This window comes from Anser brachyrhynchus, assembly GCF_964034855.1.
Source record: "Anser brachyrhynchus genome assembly, chromosome: 11".
NCBI lineage: Eukaryota > Metazoa > Chordata > Aves > Anseriformes > Anatidae > Anser > Anser brachyrhynchus.
The window spans coordinates 14,091,669-14,115,461 of record NC_137706.1 but is presented as its reverse complement, the minus strand read 5'-3'; the positions used below and the strand labels follow the sequence as shown (position 1 = coordinate 14,115,461).

General features: G+C 60.7%; 3 protein-coding genes across 11 annotated transcripts; 1 reads left to right on the top strand and 2 right to left on the bottom strand.

Moving 5' to 3' along the window:
• Nucleotides 1-286: 286 nt before the first annotated feature.
• On the bottom strand, nucleotides 287-10,839 carry KIF7 (kinesin family member 7). Of its 3 annotated transcripts, XM_080607463.1 has the most exons (19): nucleotides 10,501-10,839; nucleotides 9,564-9,764; nucleotides 9,012-9,429; nucleotides 7,693-8,224; nucleotides 6,605-6,742; nucleotides 6,240-6,467; nucleotides 5,655-5,851; nucleotides 5,263-5,372; nucleotides 4,851-4,985; nucleotides 4,275-4,477; nucleotides 3,976-4,173; nucleotides 3,595-3,720; nucleotides 2,940-3,116; nucleotides 2,442-2,657; nucleotides 2,043-2,249; nucleotides 1,472-1,670; nucleotides 1,240-1,389; nucleotides 703-1,122; nucleotides 493-630 (listed from the first exon to the last, which is right to left on the bottom strand). In XM_080607463.1, exons 1-18 carry the CDS (start codon nucleotides 10,802-10,804, stop codon nucleotides 746-748), a joined length of 4,116 nt encoding a protein of 1,371 aa, XP_080463589.1. In that variant the 5' UTR covers nucleotides 10,805-10,839; the 3' UTR covers nucleotides 493-630; nucleotides 703-745. The 3 variants fall into 3 exon arrangements, with proteins under 3 accessions (XP_080463588.1, XP_080463590.1, XP_080463589.1); XM_080607462.1 differs by having other exon boundaries at nucleotides 287-1,122; XM_080607464.1 differs by having other exon boundaries at nucleotides 287-1,122; nucleotides 5,655-5,827.
• Nucleotides 10,840-11,881: 1,042 nt separating this feature from the next.
• Nucleotides 11,882-15,038, top strand: LOC308176171 (ras-related and estrogen-regulated growth inhibitor-like protein). The gene is made up of 4 exons (XM_080551544.1): nucleotides 11,882-12,257; nucleotides 12,708-12,761; nucleotides 13,210-13,286; nucleotides 13,792-15,038. Exons 1-4 carry the CDS (start codon nucleotides 12,125-12,127, stop codon nucleotides 14,215-14,217), a joined length of 690 nt encoding a protein of 229 aa, XP_080407670.1. The 5' UTR covers nucleotides 11,882-12,124; the 3' UTR covers nucleotides 14,218-15,038.
• Nucleotides 15,039-15,301: 263 nt separating this feature from the next.
• Nucleotides 15,302-22,286, bottom strand: PLIN1 (perilipin 1). 7 transcript variants are annotated; one of them, XM_080551537.1, is made up of 9 exons: nucleotides 22,042-22,286; nucleotides 20,369-20,427; nucleotides 19,591-19,789; nucleotides 19,361-19,443; nucleotides 18,732-18,984; nucleotides 18,233-18,477; nucleotides 17,560-17,733; nucleotides 16,745-16,978; nucleotides 15,302-16,270 (listed from the first exon to the last, which is right to left on the bottom strand). In XM_080551537.1, exons 2-9 carry the CDS (start codon nucleotides 20,411-20,413, stop codon nucleotides 15,899-15,901), a joined length of 1,605 nt encoding a protein of 534 aa, XP_080407663.1. In that variant the 5' UTR covers nucleotides 20,414-20,427; nucleotides 22,042-22,286; the 3' UTR covers nucleotides 15,302-15,898. The 7 variants fall into 7 exon arrangements, with proteins under 7 accessions (XP_080407663.1, XP_080407659.1, XP_080407660.1 ...); XM_080551533.1 differs by lacking the exon at nucleotides 22,042-22,286 and adding an exon at nucleotides 21,113-21,356; XM_080551534.1 differs by lacking the exon at nucleotides 22,042-22,286 and adding an exon at nucleotides 21,113-21,344 and having other exon boundaries at nucleotides 17,560-17,712.
• Between the last annotated feature and the right edge of the window lie 1,507 nt (nucleotides 22,287-23,793).

Here is a 23,793-nt window from a genome sequence, read left to right as displayed (position 1 = left end):
TTTTATCCTGGATGCTTCAGACAATTACGCTGCTGTCTGCAGCTGCTTTTCCTGCTTAATATAGGAAGCCTTCCAGCTCAGGCTCCGTGGGCAGAGGCAATGCTGAACTGCTGAATGACAAGCAGTGTTGTGAACAGGTATTTGTCACCGTTACTCTGAGCACTTACAAAAGCAGACACTCTTAAGTCAACAGTGGGGCAGTGAATGGCTAAGATCTCATGCACTGAGCTGTAAATAAAACTCCTTTCCTGCATACCCTGAGTAAATGACCACTGCAGCCTTTGGCAACTGCTTCATAAAACTCGCTCTGCTTTATTAGAAAAGTTACAAAAAGTTACTACAAAAACCTATTTACAAGTTCTCTGAAACTGCTGCGCATCACCCTCAGGCTGCTAGGGCTGCGCGAGCCCTGCAGCAGAGGTTTCCAAACTGTAAACAAGATTTTAGTGTCAGAGGCCAGGGTGGGAGGTGTTTCCCACTTCCTCGTGTTCAAGCTGCGGAGGGTGCAGGAGGAAAGGCCTTGGGTCGGTGCTGTCCAGTGTGGCAGCAACACGGAGTGTAAGCCGGCTGTCCTGCGCCTCGCACGCTTGTTTCCCGTATGAAAGTCCTGTCGTTGTCTTCCTTGGGCATCTGAAATGTAACAGCGTTGTAGCCAGGCTGGCGCAGGGGGCAGAAAGGCTGTTAAGCTCCTGTCAGCAGTACCTGCTCCTTCCTGCCCCGTGCCAGGGGAGTGCTAAGCCTGCGTCTAGAGTGGGTTTTTCCTAACGTCGATCATGGCTGGATGGTGAGGCATGGGGCTCACGTTCAGGCTGGCTCGGCGGGGCTCCCAGCGGGGCTTGGCAGGAGGCAGGCCCCGGGGCAGCTGCACCTCGTGGGGCTGCCCTGCCCTGAGCAAGTGCTCTGTGTCCCTCCGCGGGTCCCCGGGGCTGTCGTTGGGCAGGGACGAACGCCTCCAGGTCGATGGCAAAGGGGCGTGCACCAGGTCCCTGCCCTCATCCCGGAGGCGATGGCTTTCTTCAGCGGTGGCCAGAGGCACGGGCAGCTCCCCAGGGCTGGGCTCCTCGCAGGTCCCAAGCGCCGGGGGAGCTCTGTCCCCAGCCCCGTGCGCGTTTCTCTCCATGCCTGCAGGGAAGGAGTGAGATGAGCATCAGGATCTCCACTCTTATATCAGAGCAAAGCACTGCCTTAAAGCCCTGCCTTGATTGTGGTAGGGAAGGCAAAGCCTGGGCCTCCTCTCACCTTTGGTCCCTCCTGGCTGGAGACTCAAGTTGCTCAGCCTCTGGCTCAGCTCCTGGTTCGCCCGCACGTACCGGCTCAGCTCCTTTTCCAGCACCTGAATCCTCCCCTCGTACTGCAGCCTGCTGCTGGCCAGCCCCTCGTCCATGTGCTCTGCAAGGGAAACCGAGGCCACCTCCAGCTCTGAAGGACAGACGCAGCGTCGCTGCCGCCCGGCTGGGAGCTGGGTGGTTACCGCGGCTCTGCTGGAGCAGCAGCTGCATGTTCTGCTCGTGCTCCTTCTGCTGCAGGGTGAGCTGGCGATCCATCTCCAGGCGCTGCCGCTCCACGGCCACCTCCAGCCAGCGCACCAGCTGCTGCTGCTCCTCCAGCTGCATCTCCAGCTCCGAGAAGGCGATGTGCTGCCGGTGCTGCTCCTCCCGCAGCGTCACCACCTGCCCGGGCCCAGAAGCGAGGAACAGCTCAGCGCCTACAGAGCCTGGGAAGCCTGCCTTGCCCCGCTGCGCCTCATCGAGTTAGTTGTTTGGTACAGCGTGTGAAGGTCGTTATGAAGGTTAGTAATCCCGGGGGGGGCACAGCTGCCTCATGGAGGGAAGAGCAACGCGTGGCTGCGCTGGTGTGCGCTGCAGGGGTGCAGGCATCCCATCGCTAGTACTTAAGCCTCTCTCCCAGGTGGTGGGAGAGGTAAGGATCTATGGGGTCTCAGATTTGTAGGGCAAAAGCACGGCAAGAGGCAGGAAGAAGGCTCGAGGCAGAGGAAAACAAGAGGTTGGTCAGACACCACAGCCCCCCCCCCACACTCCCACCTTGTCAAAGTACTTGCAGAGCAGAGCCCGGGTCTCGGAGGAGGAGAGGTAGCTGAGCTTGGCCATGAGGTTCATCTCGCACTGGGACAGCAGGCTGGCCGAGGCCCGCAGGACTCGCTGCCTGCACGTGATGGACTCGTTCTTGTACTCGATGGCTGCATCCAGCGCCTCGATCGCCTCGTCCAGCTGGAACAAGATCCGTTCTTCCTGCCGGGGCAGAGCTGCAGTTACCAGAGAGCAAAGGGTTTGCTGCCTAACCCCCGCCCTCGACCTCCTTTTTCATCTCATGGCCACGACAATGCTGACGGGAGGTTGGGATGTGCCCGGTTTGGGGATGTGGAGGAGCATCTGCTGCTGACCCCATGCTCTTATCTTTACTTCCAGCCCAAGAAGAGGTACCTCTGGGGACAGCAGAGTGCCCTGGCGCAGCTTGTTGTCGAGCTCCAGCCTCTGCTTGAGCAGCTGGTCCTTCTCCTGGCGCAGGCTGTTGATCTCCTGGCGGATCTGCTGCTGGTCGTGGGCGCTGCCGTGACGCAGTTGCCCGTTCTTCTCAGTCAGCTCCTTCTCCAGGTGCTCCAGGCGGCTGGACACGCGCACTATGTCGTCTGTCAGCGCCTGCGGCAGAAGATGCTCGACGGGATCTGCTCCAAAGGAAAGTCCCCAGCCCCTTTCCACCCCCTCAAGTGACTCCAGGCACACGTAAGCCAATGATTTCCAAACAACCAGGTCAGAGGCACAGCGCAAGCAGGCTCTCCTGTAGAGGCAGATTTCCCACCTGCTCTCCACCACCATCACCTATCCTGGTTCTGCCGGACCCAGGACAGCACCGATGTCTTTCAGCCTCCCGCCTCTGCTGGAAATCAAGCGAGGGGCAGAGGCGGAACATTCGTGTCCTACCTGGCTGGAGCGCAGTCTCTTGCTCTCCAGGCCATTCTTCTCCTGCAGCAGGGCTTCCTTTTTAGCCACGATAGCTTCACGCTTCCTCAGCTCATCCTCCAGCTCATCTAGGGCCCGGCGCTGCTCGAGAACTTTATCCATCTCCATGTCCAGCCACTTCTTCTGCTCCTCAATTTTCTGAGGGAAGGAGAGACAAAAAGCCATGCACATGTGCAGACAGCAGCAGCGCCAAGGACTGCTAGCCTAAAGAGCAGTGGGGTTGATTCCATGTCTGCTAACCCGTACGGCCCAGACTTCACTGCTTTTATCCTCCCAGCTTGCCAAAACACAGAGCTGAGCCAAATCCCCAGCTGCCAAGGAGCCCTTGGGGGGCTACATCTCCCACCACCACCCTTCTGTGAACAAATGCGATTTCAAGGCTTCTCTACTGATGATTTAGGAGAGATCCTGGCCCTGGAGATAAGACGTGATTTAAGATTTTTGCTAACAGATGCAAGTGACATTATATGGACTGTCCTCCTTAAGGGAAGGACGGACTTGTAATCAAGTGTGCCAAGTCTGGAGCTGAGGCACTGGCTTCCAGGCCTCCCTGGTCAGCCTGGCACAGGGCTGCCCCCTGGACAGGACGGACGAGGCAGGCTCGCTGTGCCCGTACCTGCTGCTGCTCCAGGCTGATCACCGAGCCGTTGCTGCCGCTCCGCCGCTTCCTCTGGAAAGCTGCGATTTCCTCCGTTTTGATGCGCAGGATTTTCTGGTGCTGCTCGTGCTTCAGTTCCAGTTCCTGCACGGGAAGGAGCAACCGCTAGCCTCGAGGGGGTGCAAGCTGCTTGAGAACCGAGCACTGCGGGCTGCTGGACAGGTTATGCTCCCAGTCAGCTCTTTGGGAGCTCTTAAAAAAAGAAATGCAGCACCCGCCGTCCTCCCTCCAGCCTGATGCTGAGAATCACAGACAGCATCAGAGCTACCTGCCCCTGCACAGCCCATCTATCACCTCCACAAATGCAGCAGTCGCACAGCTGCTCCTGCCAGCTCCTACCTTGACGCGGTGCTGCCGCTTATTCATCTCCGTCTCCAGCCGCCGCTTCTGCTCGCTCTCCTCCCGCAGCCGCCGCTGCAGCTGGCCCTGCTGCCGCCGCATCAGCTGGATGTTCCTCTCCAGCTCCTGCACCCGCTTCTCGCTCTGGGCCGAAAGCGACACCAGCCTCTCCGTCGCCTGCTTCTTCTTGCACAGGACCTGCCCGAGGGCGAAACCGCTTGGTGGCCCCCGAGCCCTTGGCAGGGTGTCCCCAGCTCCCACCACGAGGACAGGGCCAGGCGCCCTCTGTTCACACTCACCTGCGCCTTGCTCTGGGCAGCTGCCACGCGCGTGCGGTACTCCTGCAGCTTGCGCTTCTCCCCGGGGTCCCACGGCTCTTTGCCCTCCAGCTCCTGGAGCTGCTTCTGGCTGTCGCTCAGCTCGGCCCGCACCTGCTCTGCCTCCTGCTCCAGCTCGCTGATCTTCTGGCAGTACTGCTTGTTCAGGGCCTGTGCGTCCTTGCCTGCAAGGCAGCCCCTCCGCGATGACCTCCAGGTCCCCTTCCCTCCCAGCCAGGGCACACCTTCCCTCTCTGTCCAAATATTTTTGGCAGGTGGCTACAGACTGAGCGCAGGGACTTCCAGCCCTCCTCCTCCAGCTGCCTTCAGCAATTCTAGGCATGGGAATTTGGGTAGAAGCCAAGGGGAAGGGTCTTAGGCAGCAGGAGGCACAGGGAAGCAGTGCCCTGCTGCCAGCAGAAGGGACGGGGCGCCCAGCGAGGGAAGGGGAGGATGGAAGCAGGGACCAAGCATCCCACCTACGAGGAGATTTCGCAGGGGACGGCTGCACGTTCCCCAACCACCCCCTGCTTATCTGCCTCTCCGGCAGCTCTGCACCTGTCTTAATGAGCTCCGTGATCAGCTCCTCCTTCATGCGGATGTTGATGGCCAGCTCTCGGATCTTCTGCTGTGCTTGCACCAGCCTCCACTCCGAGTCCTTCCCTGGAAGGCGCTCCCTCCTCCGGCAGGCCTCTGCAACACAGATTCCCAGATAAGGACTCCCCCATCCTAGCCAGGGGACAGAAGGACAGTTAGTTAGCTGCAGCACTGCCCGGAGTCACCTGCTGCGTACCCCAGAGCAGGCAGCTCTTCCCACATCCCAGCAGGCCAAATCTCTCCTCAACAAAAGCAGTGAGAACTCTATCTGCCCCGCTTTGTCCCCTGGGTTCAGCCAGGTGGGACTCAGTGCCCTTCTACCAGAAGTACCCAAAAAGCGCCCCCAGTCCCACCACCTACGGTTGCCACTTGCCTTTTAGCAGCTCCAGCTGCTCCTCCTGAATCAGGCGGGGATTGCCTCCGCTCAGCTCCTCGCTCAACTTGCTGCACGCCTCCCTCTTGCTCCAGCTCTGAATCCCATTTCTGGAAAGAGCAGCACGTTAATCAGCTGGGGCTGGGCACCACCAGGGCTGTTCCCAGCAAGGACCTTGAGATCCACAAGGGTCGGAAAAGATCCTGGTGAGCTCCCCGGTGAGCAGGCAGCTGTCTCAGCAGCACCGCTGACCCCAGAAGTAGCATTTGCTTCTACACCCTGTGCAGAGGAGGCTGAGCTCCCTGTGGCAGCACTGTTGTTCCCAGCTCAGGTCAGGCCAGGCTCACACACCTACCCAGGCAATGTAGGGTACTGGGACAGCCTCAACTCACCGGCGCTGGCACAGGGACTGTTTCTGTTCCCACTCTTCCTCCTCTTCCGAGGAGAGCTCTGCCAGCTTCCCTGCGTCCTGGCTGAGCTCCCTCCTCAGCACCGTGTCTTTGACCTCTGCGTTGCTGGGTGGACGCTGCGTGTGATTCGGGTGACAGCCTGCCAGGTCCTCGTCCTGGAAGGAGGGATTGCTCTCATGCTGCCAGGGCAAAGAATCAGATGAAAATATGCTGCAGGAGAGCCAGTGACCACAAAAGCAGCTGACTCTTAGCTGGGAATCACTACTAGGCACACAGGAAAGCCACAAAATAGTGTTTGCAGGAGAACTGAGTTTTGCTAGAGGCAGACAGCTGCTGCTTAGCTGAGCAAAATCTGGGACCTGCCACTAACATGGAGGTAAAAGCCTCAGTTTGGAAGCTTGAGCTTTTCTCGAGACAAGAATCCTTCCTGGTGTGCATGCTGAGTGTGGCTCTTTGGACTATGCCTTTGACCAGGTTCATGTTCAGGGGTGGAAATAACAATTCCTATGGCGAAGGGAATCACAGCAAAAAGGCAGCAGCTCCTCAGGGGCAGACCTGTGCTCTCACCTTCCTACAGAGGACCCTCCCACTTTGCTCGGCAGGAAGGAGCCCCGAGGGAACCACGCTGAGGCCGTGGGACTGCGCAGCAGCCAGAGGGGCCGTGTGAGGCCTCTGGGCAGCAGTGACCAGGTGAAGGTCTTCCAGCAGTTCCGGCACACACAGGTTTGGCATGGCCATCTCCAGGCGCACGTGCAGCTCGGAGATCTTATCCTGCTGTTCCTGCAGTTTGTCACTCTGAAAGCAACAAAAAAATGTCATTACATACATGTGGATCCCACAGCTGCTGCAGAGGAGCCCAAAGGCCGGGTTGTACCTGCCCTGTTGCCTGGACTGGGGCAGGTCCAATTTAAGAAAGCAGAGCCCAGAAATACCTGCAGTTTGTACTGCTCCATGGCATCCTCCAGGGCAGCCAGGAAGTCACGGTTCTCCTCCTCCAGGCGCTCCACTTGTCTCTGCAGCTTGGCCACATGCTCGTCTTTGATGGACTCACACCCCTTCTCCGTGTTCACCTGTCCCCAAAATACAAGAGAGACAACGTCAGCGTTCACCGTTGTCCGTCCCTCCCTGGGCTGGCCTCCATAAGGGCTCTGCAGGCACAGCTTTGTGGAGGTTTTGCTTGTGAAATAAATCTCCCAGCTGCAGCTGAGTCCAAGCTGTTGCTGTCTGCAACACAGTATCACAGTATCACAGATTTCTAGGTTGGAAGAGACCTCAAGATCATCGAGTCCAACCTCCGCCCTAACACTAAGTACTCCACTAAACCATATCGCTAAGCTCTACATCTAAACGTCTTTTAAAGACCTCCAGGGATGGTGACTCCACCACCTCCCTGGGCAGCCCGTTCCAATGCTTAATAACCCTTTCGGTAAAGAAGTACTTCCTAACATCCAACCTAAAACTCCCCTGTCGCAACTTTCGCCCATTCCCCCTCGTCCTGTCACCAGGCACGCAGGAGAACAGACCAACCCCCACCTCTTTACTGCCTCCTTTAAGGTAACTCTAGAGAGCGATAAGGTCGCCCCTGAGTCTCCTCTTCTCCAGGCTGAACAAGCCCAGCTCCCTCAGCCGCTCCTTGTAAGACTTGTTCTCCAGACCCCTCACCAGCTTGGTCGCCCTTCTCTGGACTCGCTCGAGCACGTCCATGTCCTTCCTGTAGCGAGGGGCCCAAAACTGAACACAGTACTCGAGGTGCGGCCTCACCAGAGCCGAGTACAGGGGCACAATCACTTCCCTAGACCTGCTGGCCACACTGCTTCTTGGCACACTGCTGGCCAACACGCTCTGGGAGGACCATGGCTTCCTGCCCCCCTGCGGCCTCTTGGCCACGTTGCTTTTCCTCCACTCCCTCTCCTGCTCCTTCCACCACGTGCTGTGGCTGCTGCTCTCCGCACCAGCGGTGGGACAGGGGAACATCACCTCCTTCCCACCTCAGCGCTGAAACACCTCAAAGACTTGTTACCTGGGCTTTTGCCAGCTTTGAGCCTCGACCTTCGAGGCTCTGATCTTCCGCGGAGGTGCTCTCGATGCCGCTATCCAGCCCGGCCGAGGTCAGCTCGCTCCTCTCGCTCTCCACCGCGCACAGCCACTCCTTCACCCGCAGGATCTGCTCCACCGTGAGGTTGCTGTCCTCCTGCAGCTCCATCAGCAGCCGGTACGCGGCGTCCGTGCAGGTCCGGTAGTGCGCGCATTCGGCCAGCAGCCGAGCCGCGGGGTCTGGGGCGCCGCGTTTTGTGGTGTCGGAGCGGTTGATGATGCGGGTCTCCGAGCGGTGCCGCTGCTCCAGCGCCTTCTGCAGGTTCTTTATCTGCCGGTGAAGCTCCTCAACGTGCTCCGTCTCCTTGCGGCAGTTCACCACCGCCTTGTTCTGGATGTTCTGAGCTCGGCTGGCGTAGTTCAGCGTGTTGAGGCTCTCATCGAAGTCGGAGGAGGAAGGGCTGACGCAGGCTATCATGACAGTCTGGGCATTCCCCCCCAGGGAGTCTTTCAGGATCCTGGGGAGAGCACAGACACGTGTGATTAAAATAGCTGAAATGCAAAATAACGCAGGAACCAAAAGGTTTCCAGCCCTTTTCAAAGGCTAAGCCCAAGGAGAATGATATTCTCGCTCTGCAGCCAGCTCAGCACTATTGCAGTGAGCAGAGTGATTAAGCAGAGGACTAACAGTTTGCACCACAGCAAGTTTCCATCTGCATAATGCCTGAAGCTGTGTGCTACCCAACTCTGTGTTCCTTGCTACGTATGTGCTGTGAGGGAACACGCTCGAGACTGCAAAGGGCACCTGCTCAAGCTAAAAACTAACCGCAGGGTGGCTAGTCACAGGCAAACCACCAAGCAAGCCAAACAGAAGCATCTTTAGTCACTGCTGGGCAGGAACGGCCAGGACACCCTACATGGACACCACGCCACAGATTCAGTAGCATGACTTAAGCAAGCCTCCTCTTCTGCAGCACCACCACGAGCTAGCCTGAAATTGGTAGCCTGGCCTCACTGTTCTTCAGCCTTCCCTACGTGAAAACCCCCACACAGGGCAGACTCATGAAATGCCAGAGCAGCAGAGCTCTCGCAATCAAGCAGTCACACCGAGAGCTGTGGTGTGCGAGCAGAAGGGATGAGTCGCCCTGCAAGCCCCTCTCAGTTAGCTTGGGGTCTCCGCCACCAAACCTGGCAGGCTGGGCATGGGAAAGGCCATCAGCTGGCCAGAAAGCCACAGGCAAGCATCATGTCCCTCCTGCTGGGCCACCAGCCATGAGATTGTGGGGTCCCGGTCCCAATCTGTACCTGGTGATTTTGGAATCCCTGTAGGGAATGTGGCTGCTCTTCCTCCGAGGGTCCCCCAGGGCGCTGATGACGTTGCCCAAGGCCAGCAGCCCGCTGTTGATCTGGATGCTCTCCTTCAGCCTCTCCCCCGTGTTTCCAGTCTTCACAATTCGTTCTGAGCCCGCCAGGTCCACGAAGTGGAACTTGGAGACCAGGACCTGGCCCGAGGCGGGGACCGAGGGGTGGTTGTGGAGGGCGAGGCGGGTGATGCGGCCGGCCCCGCGCCGCTGCTCCATCGTCACCGTGAAGATGGTGTGCGAACGGCTCGACTGCGCGTTGATGTGGGTGGCTCCTGTGTGCTTGGCTGTGTTGCCCATCTCCAGCAGGCTCAGCACCTCGTCCAGCCCCTCCACCTCTGACTCCTTCACGCCGCTGAGCACTGCAACAGCAAACGGAGCCACGGTCGTAAGTGATGGGCTGCCCGAGGAAGGCCTGGCCCTGCTTTCAGGTGCCTAACCCCGAAACGGCCTCGGGAACGGGGAGAAAAGGCAGCCCGAGAACAGCCACACGTACCGATGTTCCCCTTGTCATCCTCCCGGATCTGGATGTCTTTGCTGGCCGTATCCACCTGCAGCAAGTCCCGAAACTCCTCCTTGTACACCTCCAGGTAGGACACCCGCACTGTGTAGTCAATGAGGTCGTTCTCGTCGATGAGCCTGAAGGTCTCAGCCATGGCTCGCGGGATGATGCCCTGCTCATCTTCGTTGATGGAAGCTGGCAGAGAGACAAGGACACGGTCACGGGATGCAGCGGGTGCCCGTACTGGCCGGGGACAGAGGCAGGAGCCTGCCGCAGCACACATTGCTTCTAGAAAGGAGCAGCCTTGCTGCTTTCCCACTGGGAGCCGAGGTTAAACCTTCCTGTGGGTGTTTTATTTAAGACATGGGACCTTGGGGCAAATCCTATCCCCCTGCTCTCCTGCACAGCGGGGGCGGATTCGAGCACGCACTTCTTCCTAAGGTGCATTACCGAGCCAGCATCGCGCCTGAAGCTGAAACGTGCTTTCCTTTGAAACCAGCATTACTCCACAAACATTCCTAGCTCGGAGGAGTTTTTTTGTGTGCTCGGAGACTGCTTTTACCGGGCCGTGGCACCGCGCCGTTCGAATTTCAAGTCATTCTGCTTTCGTCTCCAGCGGCCCCGTAAAACGACAGCCCCCGGAGCGGCTGGGAAGCCGAAAACAGACCGGGAACGGGGGGCGAAACGCAGCGCCTGCGACGGGTGCGGGGCGCGGAGACCGGCCGAACACCCCTGGGGGGGCTCCGTGAGGGGAGCGGGGGCTGGCACCGGGGCTGGGGCAGCAGCGAGGGGGTGGAAGCCGCCCCCCGCCCCCTCACCCTAGGCAGACCCCGAGCCCCGGGGGAGCCCCGGGGGAGCCCCGGGGGAGCCCCGGGGGAGCCCCGGGGAGCCCGAGGGCAGTCCGGGGGTGTCCGTGCCGCCCGGTACCCACCGACGCTGGCCTCGCCGATGGTGTAGGTCTTGCCGGAGCCGGTCTGCCCGTAGGCGAAGACGGTGGCGTTGAAGCCCTGGAAGAAGGCCCGCAGCAGCGGCCGGACGCAGGCGCTGTACACGGCCGCCTGCCCCGCCGCCTCGGGCAGCACGGCGGCGAAGCGAAAGCGGCGGCGGTGGCCCAGGGCCACCTCCCCGGTGGCGGCGTCGCCCCGCAGGCAGGGCCGGTGGCCCCGCAGCACCTCCTTGGGCAGCAGCGGCCGCACCCGCACCGCCACCCGCACCGCGGCCCCCTCCGGGGCCATGGCCGGGCCCGGCGCGGCTCGGCGCGGGGAGATGGCGTCAGGCGGCCCCGCCCGGCCCCGCCGCTCGGGGGGGAGCGGGGCGGGGGGGGGACGGGGGGACGGGGCGGGGGGCGAGGGGGGACGGGGGGGCTGCCGTGAGGTGAGGGGGGCACCGGGCGGCCGGGGGTGTGCTCTCGCTCGGGGGGGGCCCGGCGGTCCTGAGGTGCCCTGCTGGTCGTGATAGACCCCATCAGGTGGGAGATGCCCCACTGGCCGTGATATACCTCACCGGCCGTGATATACCCACCGGCCGTGATATACCCCACCGGTCGTGAGAAGCCCCATCAGTCGTGAGATGCCCCGTCAGTCGTGAGATGCCCCGTCAGTCGTGAGATGCCCCATCTGTCATGATATACCCCACCAGTTGTATCTCACCAGTCAGTCGTGAGATACCCATCCGTCATGAGATGCCCTGTCGATCATGATACACCCCCATTGGTCGTGATATACCCTATTGGTAGCGATATACCCCATCAGTCTTGAGATGCCCCATCAGTCATGAGATACCCCATTGGTTGTGATACACCCTGTCGGTCGTGAGATGCCCCATCCATCATGATATACCCCACCAGTTGTGAGATGCCCCATCAGTCGTGAGATTGTGATATACCCCATCGGTTGTGAGACGTCCCATCGGTCGTGAGATGTCCCGTCAGTCATGAGATGCCCCATCCGTCTGCAGATGCCCCGTCAGTTGTGAGCTGCCCCATCTGTCATGATATACCCCACCAGTCGTGAGATGCCCCATCTGTCATTATATACCCCCTCGGTCGTGAGATGCCCTGTCAGTTGTGAGACACCCCCTCCATCACGAGACGCCCCATCGGTCGTGAGGTGCCCCATCACTTATATGGGCTGCGAGATGCCCCACCGGCCACATCGGTCGCGACACGCCTGTCACGAGATGCTCCGCGGCTCACGAGAAGCCCCGTCAACTCGTGCGACGAGCCCGCGGGGAGGTGACGAGGGACGGCGCGGCCCTGCCGAGGGACGGGGCGCCTCGCGGGCAGGCGTGGGCAACCCGCTGGGCCGCGTGCTGCAGCACTGCTGCGGGCAGCCCGTCACGCCGCGAGATGACGGGGCCAGCCCCAGCGCTGACGTACGCCGGGACGAGCCGATCGATAGCAAAGTTTTTAATCCCGCCGTCCGCAGCCCTGGCCGCAGCTCCCCTGCGGCTGCTGGGAGCGGTGTGGCCCCGGCGGGTCCCCCGGGTGCCGTGGGACGCGCCGGTGGCCTCGGACACGCTGCCGGGACCGCTGGCAGGGCACGGCCGCGCTCGGCATGGGGCTCCGGCTGCGCAGGAGCGCCAGCTTCACCCCCGACCACCCTGCCCTCCTGGAGGTGCCCGGCCCCGCCGCCCTGAAAGCAGAAGCGAACGTGCTCGTGATGGGAGCGGACAGCGTGGGGAAATCAGGTAGGAAACGACCGCGAGCTGAGAGCCGAAACTTTACGGGCAGGGAGACCCCTTTCTACCACAAAAAAAAAAAAAAAAAAAAAAAAAGATGAGAGCTGCAGCAGATTTTGGAGAGTAAGCTGCGGAGAGCAACCCCGCTGTGCTCCGGGCGGGAGGGGGAGATGGGGCTCTGCTTTCGGGTACCGGGCTGGGGAATCTGAGCACGACCTTGCAGGCAGCGGGAGAGCGATGGGGAAGGCGTTTTCCACCGCGCTGCGGTCTGCTGGTGTGCTGGTTCGTGCTGTGCCCCCCCGCTGTTTGCAGACCGGTGGCTGGAAGGGAGGGAATCCGAGGTTTGTGGGGGGAACGCTGCCTGAGTGTGATTAGGGTCTGCACCGACCTTGGTCTGGGTTTACGCATGAATCCGGGAGGTTTAGGATTATTTTGTGATTCTTATTCTCCCCTTTGCAGCCCTGACTGTGCGTTTCCTCACCAGGCGCTTTATCGGGGAGTACGGAGACATGGGTGAGTGCTGGGCCAGGGCGAGTCCCGTTAAACGCCCACTGGGGACTGGGAGGTCAGAAAGTGAGCCTGATCCCGATCCTGCTGCAGGGTTTGGTTCCTTCCCATCCCCTCCTGTGCTTCCCTAGAGCCTTCGCCTGCTCCTGGGAGACTTGAAGGTTGTGATTGTTCAGTGAGCCCTTTTTTTCACTTCAGAACCATTTCTTTGGGGTGCAAAAAGGTTCAGGTGGCACAGGTGTGTGTGGGCTGAGCGCGGGGTTCTTGTGGCAGAGGTAAATCTGTCCCACGGCCCCAGCTGCTGCTGTACGGGGAGAGCCTGAGGGCTGTGCCTCGGGGCTTGCAGTCTCCCAGGGTGGGCACTAAAGGCTTTTAGGGGAGAAGACCTGGTGCAAGGGAGCTATCTCTGGGGTCTATGTGGGCAAGCATCTTTGTTCTCTTTTTTTTTTGGCAGAATTCATCTACAGCCACACCCTGACTGTGGACGGCCGAGAGATTCTCTTCCACATCTGGGATGTCCCCAACTCCCAGGTGAGAGGGCTGCACTCCTCACTTGTCTTCACCCCGAGGATGAAAACCCAGCCTTTGCTAGAAGCGGCACCCACGGGCTGGGAGCCCCAGCTACACAAAGCTCTCGCATCGGGCTCGCTCAGCTGATGGTTTGTAGGATCTGAGCCCTTTTTGCCTGCTGAGTACAGGGCAGCCGCGTTGTTCATGGCAATAGTCATCGTAGCAGACGGTTCTCTGACCGGGGAGGACAGTGAGGCACTGATATTACCCCTCCGGACTGAGCACAAGGCATTAATGCAGTGGGAGTGCCCCACGGAGGACCCCACGCTGTTATTACCTGTGCCAATTCCCGTCTGTGTGGGAAGGGGAGGGCAGCAGCTCTGACTCCAGTGTCCCTATCTGGTCACCTCCATACTGCTCACTGCCATTCCTGTCCCGATGGGTTCAGGATCTCCTCACCCTGCGCTAGCAGGCTGGCATGGAGGGGAGGAGGTGGATAAAGACACCCTCCTTTCTCTTTCCCCAGGACCAGGCAGATGATGGCTCCTCGGAGGAGAAGCGAATCCAGTGGGCAGACAGCTTTGTCCTGGTCTACAGCATCTGCGACCGCGCCAGCTTCAACATCCTGCCCCCCAAAATCCAGTTCATCAAGGCGGCCAAGGAGGGGCAGAGCCAGGAGAAGGTGCCCATCGTCATCGTGGGCAACAAACGGGACCTGCACCACCAACGGGTGGTGTCCAGCGAGGAGGGACGGCTCCTGGCCCTCTCTCTGGACTGTGGGTTCTACGAGGTCTCTGCGGCTGAGGCATATCATGGGGCCCTCATGGTCTTCCACGGGCTGGCCGAGCGCATCCCCGACACCAAACTGGCCCTGAAAAAGGGTACCGGCATCCGGGGCATCGTCAAGACCATGTCAGCGGTGTTTGCCCGCAAGCGAACGGACTCCCTCTGAGCTGCGGCCTGAGCATTGCTCCTCTGTGTGCTGCCCGGCTGGACGGAGCCTCCCCCAGGTGCCCGTGGAGATGGGGTGCGTTTCCACGAGCACGGTGGTTTCCTCGATTACCTCCGAGCCTCAGGATCTGGGTCTCCTGCCGCACGTGGCTGGCGCAGCCAAGGGTCTTCCCCCGCTAAATCCTGGCGAGCTCTTGGCTCTGTGGTGGCTTTGGGGCACGGTCTCGGCTCTTTGCCGTACCAGCTTTTTAGGTGCCCCCTGCATTCTCTGTCTGCCTCTGCAGGTAATTCCTGCTGCTCCAGGCAGTGCCATCCCCAGCTCCTTCTTTGGGAAGCTGCCCGGGTGAGCAGGGAGGACTCTCCACCTCCGCCCCGCTCTGTGTCCCCAAGCTGTCACCTTGGCATCCTGCTGCTGACCCCGGAGGACATCAGGCAGGGTCCTTGACCCTCCCGTCCCATCCTCCTTCTCTCCGTGACTCCAGGCAGAGCTGCGCTGGTGACCTGCTCCTCCCGGCCGCAGCCTTTTGGTGGCTGTGGACATTTCCCTTGTGCAAGTGGCGCGCAGGCTGTGCATGGGAAAGTCAGGCGCCGGGCTCGTTCCCAGGATGTGGGATTGTACCGTGCGTCTCGTAAACCCAGACCTCTGTGAGCCTGCGGGTCCCCGGGGAGGAAGGGAGGTGGGGAGGAGGGCAGGGGAGGCTTTTCCCCTTCCCTGGTGTGCCTGGGAAAGCAGTGTGTAGGAAGGGGGTGGTGTGTGCGGTACAGACAGTGATTGCTCTGCTCTGTTCTCCTCTAAATGGAATAAATCTTCTTTGGCAGGAAGCCCCTGGCTCCTCGTGGCTGTGAATTTGTACTCCAGGCATGGGAAGAGGCACGTATGGTGCCGGGCACTGCCCGAGCACGGCGAAAGGCAGGGGCCCTCCTTCCCATGGTGTTCCCAGCCCTTTATGGCTCGCCGTGTATACCCAGTTAGCGCAGCCTCTGCAGGCACTTTCGGGATCCCCTTGTGTGACCAGGGGCTGATTTTTCCCTTCCTCAACCCATTCTGTTCCTGGGCTAGCTCTGGTAAAGCGAACTGCACCGGGGCTGGTAGGGAAGGTTTATTACTGCAGCAGATACAACCACGAGTTGCGGGAAGTGGGGCAGAACTGCAGGAGAAGGGGGTCCAGGCACTCCACCCGCTGTCACCGGTCTCATTTCTGACCCTCAACAAGGACCAGGGTGGCCCAGAGCCGGTCCCTTTCTGCTCTTTTCCACATCTCCTTCCCTTCTCTGGTCACCTCTGGTCTCTCCTCCACCTACTTCTCCCTCCCACAGCAGCACTTTTGGCTGCCTTTGCTCTCCCCCTCCTGGCCCCAGCGCACTCCTCAGGGAAGAGCCACCCCCAGGGCAGAGCGAGGACCCTCCTGTGTCCGCGGGGGGTGTGCGTGGCGGGGATGGCCCCAGGGCAAAGCGCCCCGTGGGTTCTCCTATGGTCTGCTTGGGCTCCAGCACAGGAACGGGGGGTTGGCACCCCAGCGGGACACAGCCATGGATGCGACCCACGAGCACGGACAGACACCCCCAGAGGGATGTCCCTGCTCGTTGGCGCACCGATATCTGTGTCCGTGCGGGGCGTGGGGACGCGGGCAGCGGCGGGGCGAAGCGTGCTGGGGGGGGCCGAGCCGTGTGCCCCCGCCATCTCAGTCCTTCTTGAAGGCCGGGCTGTAGAGGTTGGCGTAGTAGGCCCGGCTGTACACGGCCTCGGGGCCGAAGCGGTAGGAGCCCTCGCTCACCCGCCGGTTGTAGGGGGCGAAGGCGGATTTCCGCGGCAGGGGGCACTCGGGCTCGAAGGCCGGGCTGCGGTAGAGGTTGTGGCGCACGAAGAGGGGGTCCTCCAGGCCCAGGAAGGACAGCGGGTGGTGGCCGCGGTACAGCCGCCAGTCGCCCCTCAGCTGGGACTTGTCCTCGGCGGGGGCAGCGGCGGGCTTGCCGTCCTCCTCCTTCTGCTCCGTCTCAGGGCCGGCCTTGCTGCCCCCGGCCGCCGCCTCGTCCTTCACCGACTGCCTGCGGAGCTGAGAGCCGGCGTGAGCGGCGGCCCCGAGGGAGGTCCCAGGGGAGAGACCTCAGGACGGGACATTTTATCCCCACGGGGGTCCCCAAAGGAGGAGGGAGTGGGCGGCCGCAGGACACGCGGCCCCCGGGGAGCGGCGAGAGGGGACCGGGCAGGAAGGGAGGCGGAGGAGCGGGAGGGGGGGACGCGGGCTCGGCCTGAACTTTTGCCTCCCCAGGAATTTACGGTCCCGTCCTGGAGCACACGCGGGGCGAACGGCGTCCCGACAGGGACAGAAGGGCGTGTGTGGCGTGGTGGCTTCAGGGCCTGGTGTCACTGGGGTGTGCCCTGCCTGGGGGGTGTCGCGGGGACTCCCCATCACAGGTTTTGGTGACTGTCTGGCCCTACACGGTGCCGTGGGGGGGGCTCATGGGGGGAGGTTGGACCTAAAAGGCTTTGCTGGAGGTGGACGGGACCTGCTCTGCGATGAACTCACCGGCACGTAGCTGTACAGGGTGCCCAGCAGATGCTTGGGGGCGCTGACGAGGGTCCCCCCCAGCGCATCCACCGTCTCCATGGCCCTGGACAGCCTGCGGGGGGTGAACAGGATCAACCCCTCGGCCGCGTCCCAGGCCACGGCGGGGACCTTCTTCACGCTGGAGATGCCGGAGGCGCAGGCGCTCTGCAGGTTGTGGGCCACGCTGCCCACCAGCCCGGGGCCGTCCCCTGCCTGAAGAGAGAAGCCACCACAGCCACTCGTGCTGGCCCCCACCAGCTCCCCCCCCCCTCCAGACCCTCGCAGCCCCCCGGGACCCCGCATTTCCGCTGCAGGCAATGGCAAAGGGCACCGACCCCGACCTGCAGCTTCCCGTCCTCGCGTCCCAGCAGAGCTGCTGCCAGCGGGGAAAGTTCCCAGCCCCGGCTCTCTGTGCTGGCAGCAGGGCCCCCCCAAAACTCCATCCCCCCCACCCAGGGTCCTCCTGCCCTTTTTTTCACTGCCGGGACCGTGCAGTGGAGGGACACTCGGTGTCGAGTCCCCAAAGCAACAACTGGGAGCTTGGTGCTGGGCCGGGGGAATTGGGGCACCTGCATCGTGCCCGGCCCGTAGCCATCAGATTTGGGGGGTTTAGGATTTTTTCCCCAAGGAATAAGCCAGGGAAAGTCAATCCTCTGGCTCATGTCCAGCCCCTGGGAAGGTGCCAGAAAAGGAGTGCGTTTATTTGTCTTTTTGGAGAGGAGAGTGAGGACATGTTGGGACCAGGAGGATGCTTTGGGATGACCCCATCTCACCGTCCTCCTGTTTCTCCGTACCTCACTGGCGTGGCTCTCCTCCTTCTTCCCCGCTTTCTCCTGCTTCTGCTCCGGCACCTTGCTCTGCCGCCGGCTCAGCCAGCCGCCCGCAGTGCCCTGCCCCTCGCCGTGGCTTTGTGGTGCCTGGGGTGCGCTCGGCTTGGCCAGGCTGCCCTGCAGGGGCAAAAACCAGAGCTCGGGGGGAGCCCCGGGGCGTTGGGACAGGCTGGGAAGGGGCTCTCACCGCAGCACGGGGTAGGAGAGGTGAGGCACCCCCTGTACTGATGGTATCTGGTCCTCCCACGGGGCGTTTGGTGTGGGGAGGATGTTATGGTAAGGCCATAAATCAGCTATAGAGATTGCAAGCCAGCTAGAAATAACTCGTCCTGCTAACGTGCTGCAAGCTGTGTGAATGTGCTGATGGCACGGAGACTGCTGGCCCCAGCTCCCACTGCTGAGCAGGGGAAAACTGGCAGCGACTGCCCCTGCTGCCTATTGTGCTCTCTGGGAACATGGGAAAAGGGCTCTCGGGTTTTACCATGGGAAAAGGCGATGAAAATCCCATCCCAGCCTTCGGTAGGAATCCCAGCATTTCAGGTCTGGCCTCAGGGTGTGCGTGTGATGCTGCACAGGGGGGTGTTCCTGTAGCCCCCATTTTGCTGGGGGTCTCTGGGGGGGGATTTGCGGCACTCACCACGATGGGGATCCAGGTGACCAGCTCCTGCCCTTTGGTTTTGGCACGCTGGAGGCTCTGGGTGGTTTGCTGGTAAGCGCGGTGGGAGACGGTGCTGACCAGGGCTCCGATCCGGCCCAGGGTGCTGGGAGCACTGGGAGTGCTGGGAGCACTGGGAGCACTGGGAGCACTGGGAGCTCTGGGAGCGCTGGGCTTCCTCTGGGAGACCTTTGCTGCTGCCCCACGAGTCTCTTTGGGCTTCTGATCTAAAGGCAGAGCAGCCCAGGGCCGGGCAGCAGGGGTTACAACCCAGGGGGGGAAACAGCCCACCTGGCCAGCCCCACACCAAAAGCCTCCGGTGGCCAAATACCAAGCATCCTCCCTCCACCTGCACCCCATAAGCGAGGTGCCACCTCTTATAGGGCCAGCCTCAGGGTGCTTCCTCCATCCCAGCCACCCCCTGCCCTGCAGGGACACCCCTCCGCAGCCCCCCTGGGGGTGATTTGGGCATCGGGACTACCTGCTTCCTCGTCCTCTTCTGGCAGCAGGTACTCCATCAGCTTCTCCAGCCCGCCCAGCGCCGTGTCGACGCCGGCGGCCGCCATCTGGCTCACCGAGTTGCTCCTCGTGTACCTGGCCGTGGTCTCCACGGTGCTCTTGGTCGCCTCATAGCCCTCCACCGCCAGCCCCAGGATCTTGTCCATGGAGTTGCCAATGGTGCTTTTGGCACTTTGGATGGGGGTGGAGATGGTGTCCTTCAGTTCGGAGGCGAGCTTCAGGCAGAGAGATGGAGAAGAGCCCTGCTGGCGTGCTCCGGGTGGCAGGGGACAGCCAGAGGGACCACGGAGCCCCCAGCCGTGGCCGCACCAGCAGACAGCCCCAGGAGGGGCATGACAATTTCCTACAGCCTGGGCTGGAGGCGGCTGGCGGGGATGGCACACAGCACACCGCTGACCTATATCTGGGAGCTACCCAACCCTTGTGGCCAGCTCCTTGCTTCGGGGTGCCCCGGAGCAGCCCCTCACCACCAGCAATGACCAGAGGCAGGCGGGAAGCCAGCCCAGAGCCTGGCCCATAGGAGAAGCACCGTGTGCTCCACAGGGGGGCTGCAGGGTCCCAGAGGCTGCGGCTGTCCCACCCGTGACCTACCTTGTCGACGGGGTACTGCAGGGCAGGGATCTTCTCCTCCAGGTGGTCCAAGCCCCGGCAGGCCAAGTTGTTGGCTACAGTGACTGCCTCGGGCAAAAGCACGAGAGCGGGCTGGTGAGAAAGGCTGGGGGCTGCGCCGGGGGTGCTGTGTGCCGCTGCCAGCACCACGGGAGGCTCCCCCTGCCGTGTCCCCCCTGCCCCCTCCCCACCGGCAGCGTTGGAGGACTCACACTGGGGCTCCAGCCTGCGCACCACGGGCTCCACGCTCCACAAGGCCAAGGCGCTGGCGCCCTGCACGCCCCGCTCGTAGACCTCGCACATGGAGGCCATGAGCGGGTGGGCCTCCTTGGTGCTGGCGTAGGTCCGCTGAAGGCTTTCGCAGGTCGAGCTGACCACCGGCAGCTGCAGGACCCGCTGCAGCACGTTCTCCTGAGCATCAGAGGGGGACGGTTAGGGGCCAGCCAGCTCCCAAAAAATGTCCCATCACCTACGGACGTTTGGCACATCGCTGTGACCACCCAGGAGCTCAGCTCCCACTGGAGGAGGAGGGCACGTCCCCAAGCCCACTTTCCCCGCTTTCCGGTGTCAGCTCAAGGCTCTGCTGCACCAAGCAGCTGCTCAGGAAGCTGAGGGCCAGGAGGTGGCACAAGTGAGAGTCCCCCAGCCTCCTTTCCTATGGCTCAGCTGTGCAAAACCAGGCTGGCTGCTGCTGCTGGAGGAGCAGCGACCCCACAAACGACCCCACAAACGCCGTTGGAGCGCTGCTGGTCCCTATGCACCCCATCTCCCAAGCCCGACTGTTCTCCTTCCAGCTCGGGGTTAACTTCCCTGATTCTCAACTAGATAATTTCAAGCATGCCAAACGTTATCCTTTGCTCTGTTTTATTACAGGTAAAGATACCACACGGGGCAGCACAGGGTGCGACTCGCATCCACCTGGCGCAGCCCGTATGAGCTGCCTGGCGCTATTCACACTCTGCCCTTTCCTCTCCCTCTTCCCACACTCACCTTGGCACTTCCATCCTGCAGGGTCTGATTCTTCTTGGCCGTCATCGCGACACGTCCGCCTGCAAAGCAAAGTCCAGAGCCGCAGGCTGTGCTGTGCTGCCCCTGGGCTCCCCGCTCGCTGCTGCTCGCCCCACGATGGGCGGGAGCTGGGCTGGGACACGCGCCTCCCCTGGGTGCCACGGATGTGCCATTGCCTAAGGCATGACTTTTTACCAGTTAAACCCTACAGCCAACAACTCCACGTGCTCCTCCCCTGCTAGCGGGCCTCAGCAGCCGAGGATGCAAAGAACGGGCTGAGAGGCATCTGGTTCGGAGGAGCAGGGTAAAAGCAGGATGAAATGTGTTAGCAGGGCTGGAAAGAAAGCTCAGGGTAGCCAGGATGGGGGGAGAGGTGCGGAAAGGTAGGAAGCGGGGAGAGGAGAGGAGAGAGGAGCTGCTGGCAGGATGAGGCGGGCTGAGAGGTGGTATTTGGGATGTGGGGCTGTGATGGGGACAGTGAGATCCCCCTGTGCACCACCCCATGGCTCAGCACCTTCCGCTCTGTCCCCGTGCACCCAGCTGGCGAAGCACCACGAAACCCCCAACAGTGCTGCTCCCACCTCGGTGACACCCACGAGCACAGCTCCGGCTCCCTTTTCTCAGCAGCAAACTGAATTCAGGAGATTTAAGGAATGCAGGCAATCCCTGCCCTCACCCCTACTAGTCCTGCTGAAGCTGTCCCCCCTGTGGGGACCGGAGACTCACCGAGGGTCTGCCTGTCCAGAGCAGGAGGTGGTGGCAGCGCCGTCCCTGCGTGCGGGTCCTGTGCCGGGGTGCACGGTGCCCCGGGCACTACCACCCCCAGGCCCCACCTCCCAGCTGGGTTCGGAGCCACGGGTTGCTGTGGAAACTGGGCAAACAGCTCCCCGAGGCCACCCAAATTTGGGACGGGTGGCTGCAAAAATGGCCCCTCCGCCACCATTGCTGCAGGGCCTGGGGGCTGCGTGGGTTCGATCCTGCTCTGCCAAAAGAAGGTGGAAAGGTGCCATCCGCGGACCCGACCACCTCAAAAGCGGTAGAGTTTGAGCAACAGGCAGCCAGAGAGAAGGTGAAGGGGTCAGGCAGGGTTTCCTGCAGAAAATGGGGGTGATGGCTGCAGAAGAGGTTAAAGCCTTCCTGTGGTGCCTGGCTGTGGGCTGTGACATGGCAGGAGAGGAGGAAGGGGCGTTGCAATGAAGGCCTGCAGCTTGTGGTTGATCTAACACCGAAAAAAGAGTTGAAGGAGGGAAGGAAAGGCGGATGTGATGGAGCCAAGCTGCAGGACAGGAGGATAAAAGTGTTTTGAGTGGGGATGAGCAGGACCAGGTTCCTTTACCAGGGCCAAAGGAAGAGACCGTCAGCACGGGAGGCACAGGCCTGGCTGGGAGCGTCACCTCTGGGACCAGACACGATGGCAGACACTCCATCAGGAAAGCTCCAGGCATTTGGAGCAGACAGAATCAGACATAAAAATCATGCTGTAAGTGATCTCTGGAGGTCACCTCCTCCAGCACCTGCTCAAAGCAGGGCTACCTTTGAAGCCTGCTCAGGCTCCTTGGGGTCAGTCAAGCCTTGCAAATCTCCAAGGCTAAAATTCCCTTCTCCCTGGGCCCCAGTTCCAGTGCTAAGCCACACTCATCGCAAATTACTGTTACCTTATGTCCAGCTGGAGCTTTCTCTGTTATTACATGCGCCTGCCACCTCTTTTCCTTGCTCTGGGCACCTCAGAGCAATTTGTGCTCCAGCTTGCACGGCTCGTGCTGCAGACCCCTAAATGTCCTAACCCCTCGGTGATGCTGGACTCTTCTGACCCTCAGGATCTCTCCTGGGCTGGTGGGGCCAAAACAGGTCGCAGTCCCATGAATGTGGCCTCCAAGCAGTGCAGCAGCTCGGCCTCTGTCCCTTAACCCCCGTGCAGGACACAGAGGTGTGCGCCCAAGCCTGCGTGGCTCTGGGCTCCTGGCAGCACGGCTCGTTCCTCCTTTCCTCCCAGAGAGCCTGGATTTGCTTCCAGCCCTGCAAAGCTCGCAGACCTGCCTTGCTTGCTGGGCTCGCCCCTTGGAAAGAGGCACACCAGTGTCCTGGGACAGAGGCACACCAGGGTCCTGGACGAGCTCCAGCGCCGCAGCGGGGTGAGTCACGGCTCTCCAGACAGCGGGACAAAGGGCAGCAGCCTGCTCACAAGTTTGCTCTCTTGGCACCGATGCTTCTCCCAGCTCTGCTGGCCGGGTAGGGGCAGTGCCAGCCTTCTCCCCGCCTTGGCATGAGCTGGGATCAACAGTCAGCGCAGCCTTTGCCCTGCTGTGGCCTTTCCCCTTCCCCTCGCTGCGGGGCAGAGGCTGTGCCAGCCCCATGACACACGCTTTCTGCAGGCAGCATTTAGAGCCTGGATCGGACGGGTGCAGGGCAGCAGAGGTTTACATCCTTGTCTCTGCAGTCTGCTCCATTCCCATTAATATACCATGGTTGGGGGTGAGAGAGAGCCCTAAAGACACGTGAGGCATCTTTATACTCAGGTCTGGAGGGGGGCTGGAGAAGTAGTTAATTTGTTTCCATGCCCAATGGCAGGATCACCATCCCCAAATCACTGCTGGCAAGTGTCTGTCCAGTTACTTCTTAAATACTGTCTTCCTTGGCAATCTATTTAGTGTTTTGTTTTACTTCAGTTCAAAATAACATCACCTGCGTGATTTAATTCTCCATTGCAGCGATATAAATGTACCTCTTGGATGGAGTTAGAGACCAATTTACTGCCTTCCACTTGGCAGAAAGCCTTTTAGACACATGAAGACCCTTCACAGCCTCTCTCAGTCACCTTTCCTCTACAAAGCCAGTTCATTTGATCCCTCCCTAGAGATGCTGGGTTTTAGACCTTTGATCACTCTTGCTGCTCACCTGGGACTCTTGAATGGCTCACACGTTTCTTGAAATATCGTGCCAAGCACGGTATAAGTGCTAGAAAACCCTTGTCTGTGAGCAGATTCCTTATCTCACATACCATTCTCCTGTTAATTGCTACCATTATAAAATATATATGAGACCAGTAATTCAGAGGGAAATTCGTGCTAAATTGTTGCCGAACACAACGCTTTGTACATTACTCAGGAAGTGACATTTTGGAGCTTTTAAATTTGCAAAGCTCTTACTGCAGGGGACAGGAGTAAACAGTAAGCTACCAGCAGGAGCTCAGTTTTAATGGCTATCCCTTCCCCATCCCTCCCCGCCTCAACCAGAGATATTACCCTTCACTCTCTGCCCTGAGCAGGTGCTCATTATTAAACAACCGCAGCAATTTGCCCTACAACACAAAGAGCCATCCAAACGACAGGCTGTTTATAAGGTATTTCAGTGCAGGTGTAGCCATTCGTTTCACCTAGCTGTGCCTGTGCTGGGCTGAAGGCTCCAGC

Coding starts and splice junctions, on each gene's coding strand:
- KIF7 (XM_080607462.1), bottom strand. CDS start 10,804: ATGGCCCCGGAGGGGGCCGCGGTGCGGGTGGCGGTGCGGGTGCGGCCG. Junction 9,430..9,563: donor GGATGACAAGGGGAACATCG/GTACGTGTGGCT, acceptor TTGCTGTTGCAG/TGCTCAGCGGCGTGAAGGAG. Junction 4,986..5,262: donor GCAGCTGGAGCTGCTAAAAG/GCAAGTGGCAAC, acceptor TCTGTGTTGCAG/AGGCCTGCCGGAGGAGGGAG.
- LOC308176171 (XM_080551544.1), top strand. CDS start 12,125: ATGGGGCTCCGGCTGCGCAGGAGCGCCAGCTTCACCCCCGACCACCCT. Junction 12,258..12,707: donor GGACAGCGTGGGGAAATCAG/GTAGGAAACGAC, acceptor TCCCCTTTGCAG/CCCTGACTGTGCGTTTCCTC. Junction 13,287..13,791: donor GGGATGTCCCCAACTCCCAG/GTGAGAGGGCTG, acceptor CTCTTTCCCCAG/GACCAGGCAGATGATGGCTC.
- PLIN1 (XM_080551533.1), bottom strand. CDS start 21,329: ATGGTGGCGGAGGGGCCATTTTTGCAGCCACCCGTCCCAAATTTGGGT. Junction 19,444..19,590: donor GCGCAGGCTGGAGCCCCAGT/GTGAGTCCTCCA, acceptor TGCCCGAGGCAG/TCACTGTAGCCAACAACTTG. Junction 16,979..17,559: donor AGGAGAGCCACGCCAGTGAG/GTACGGAGAAAC, acceptor TTCTCTCTTCAG/GCAGGGGACGGCCCCGGGCT.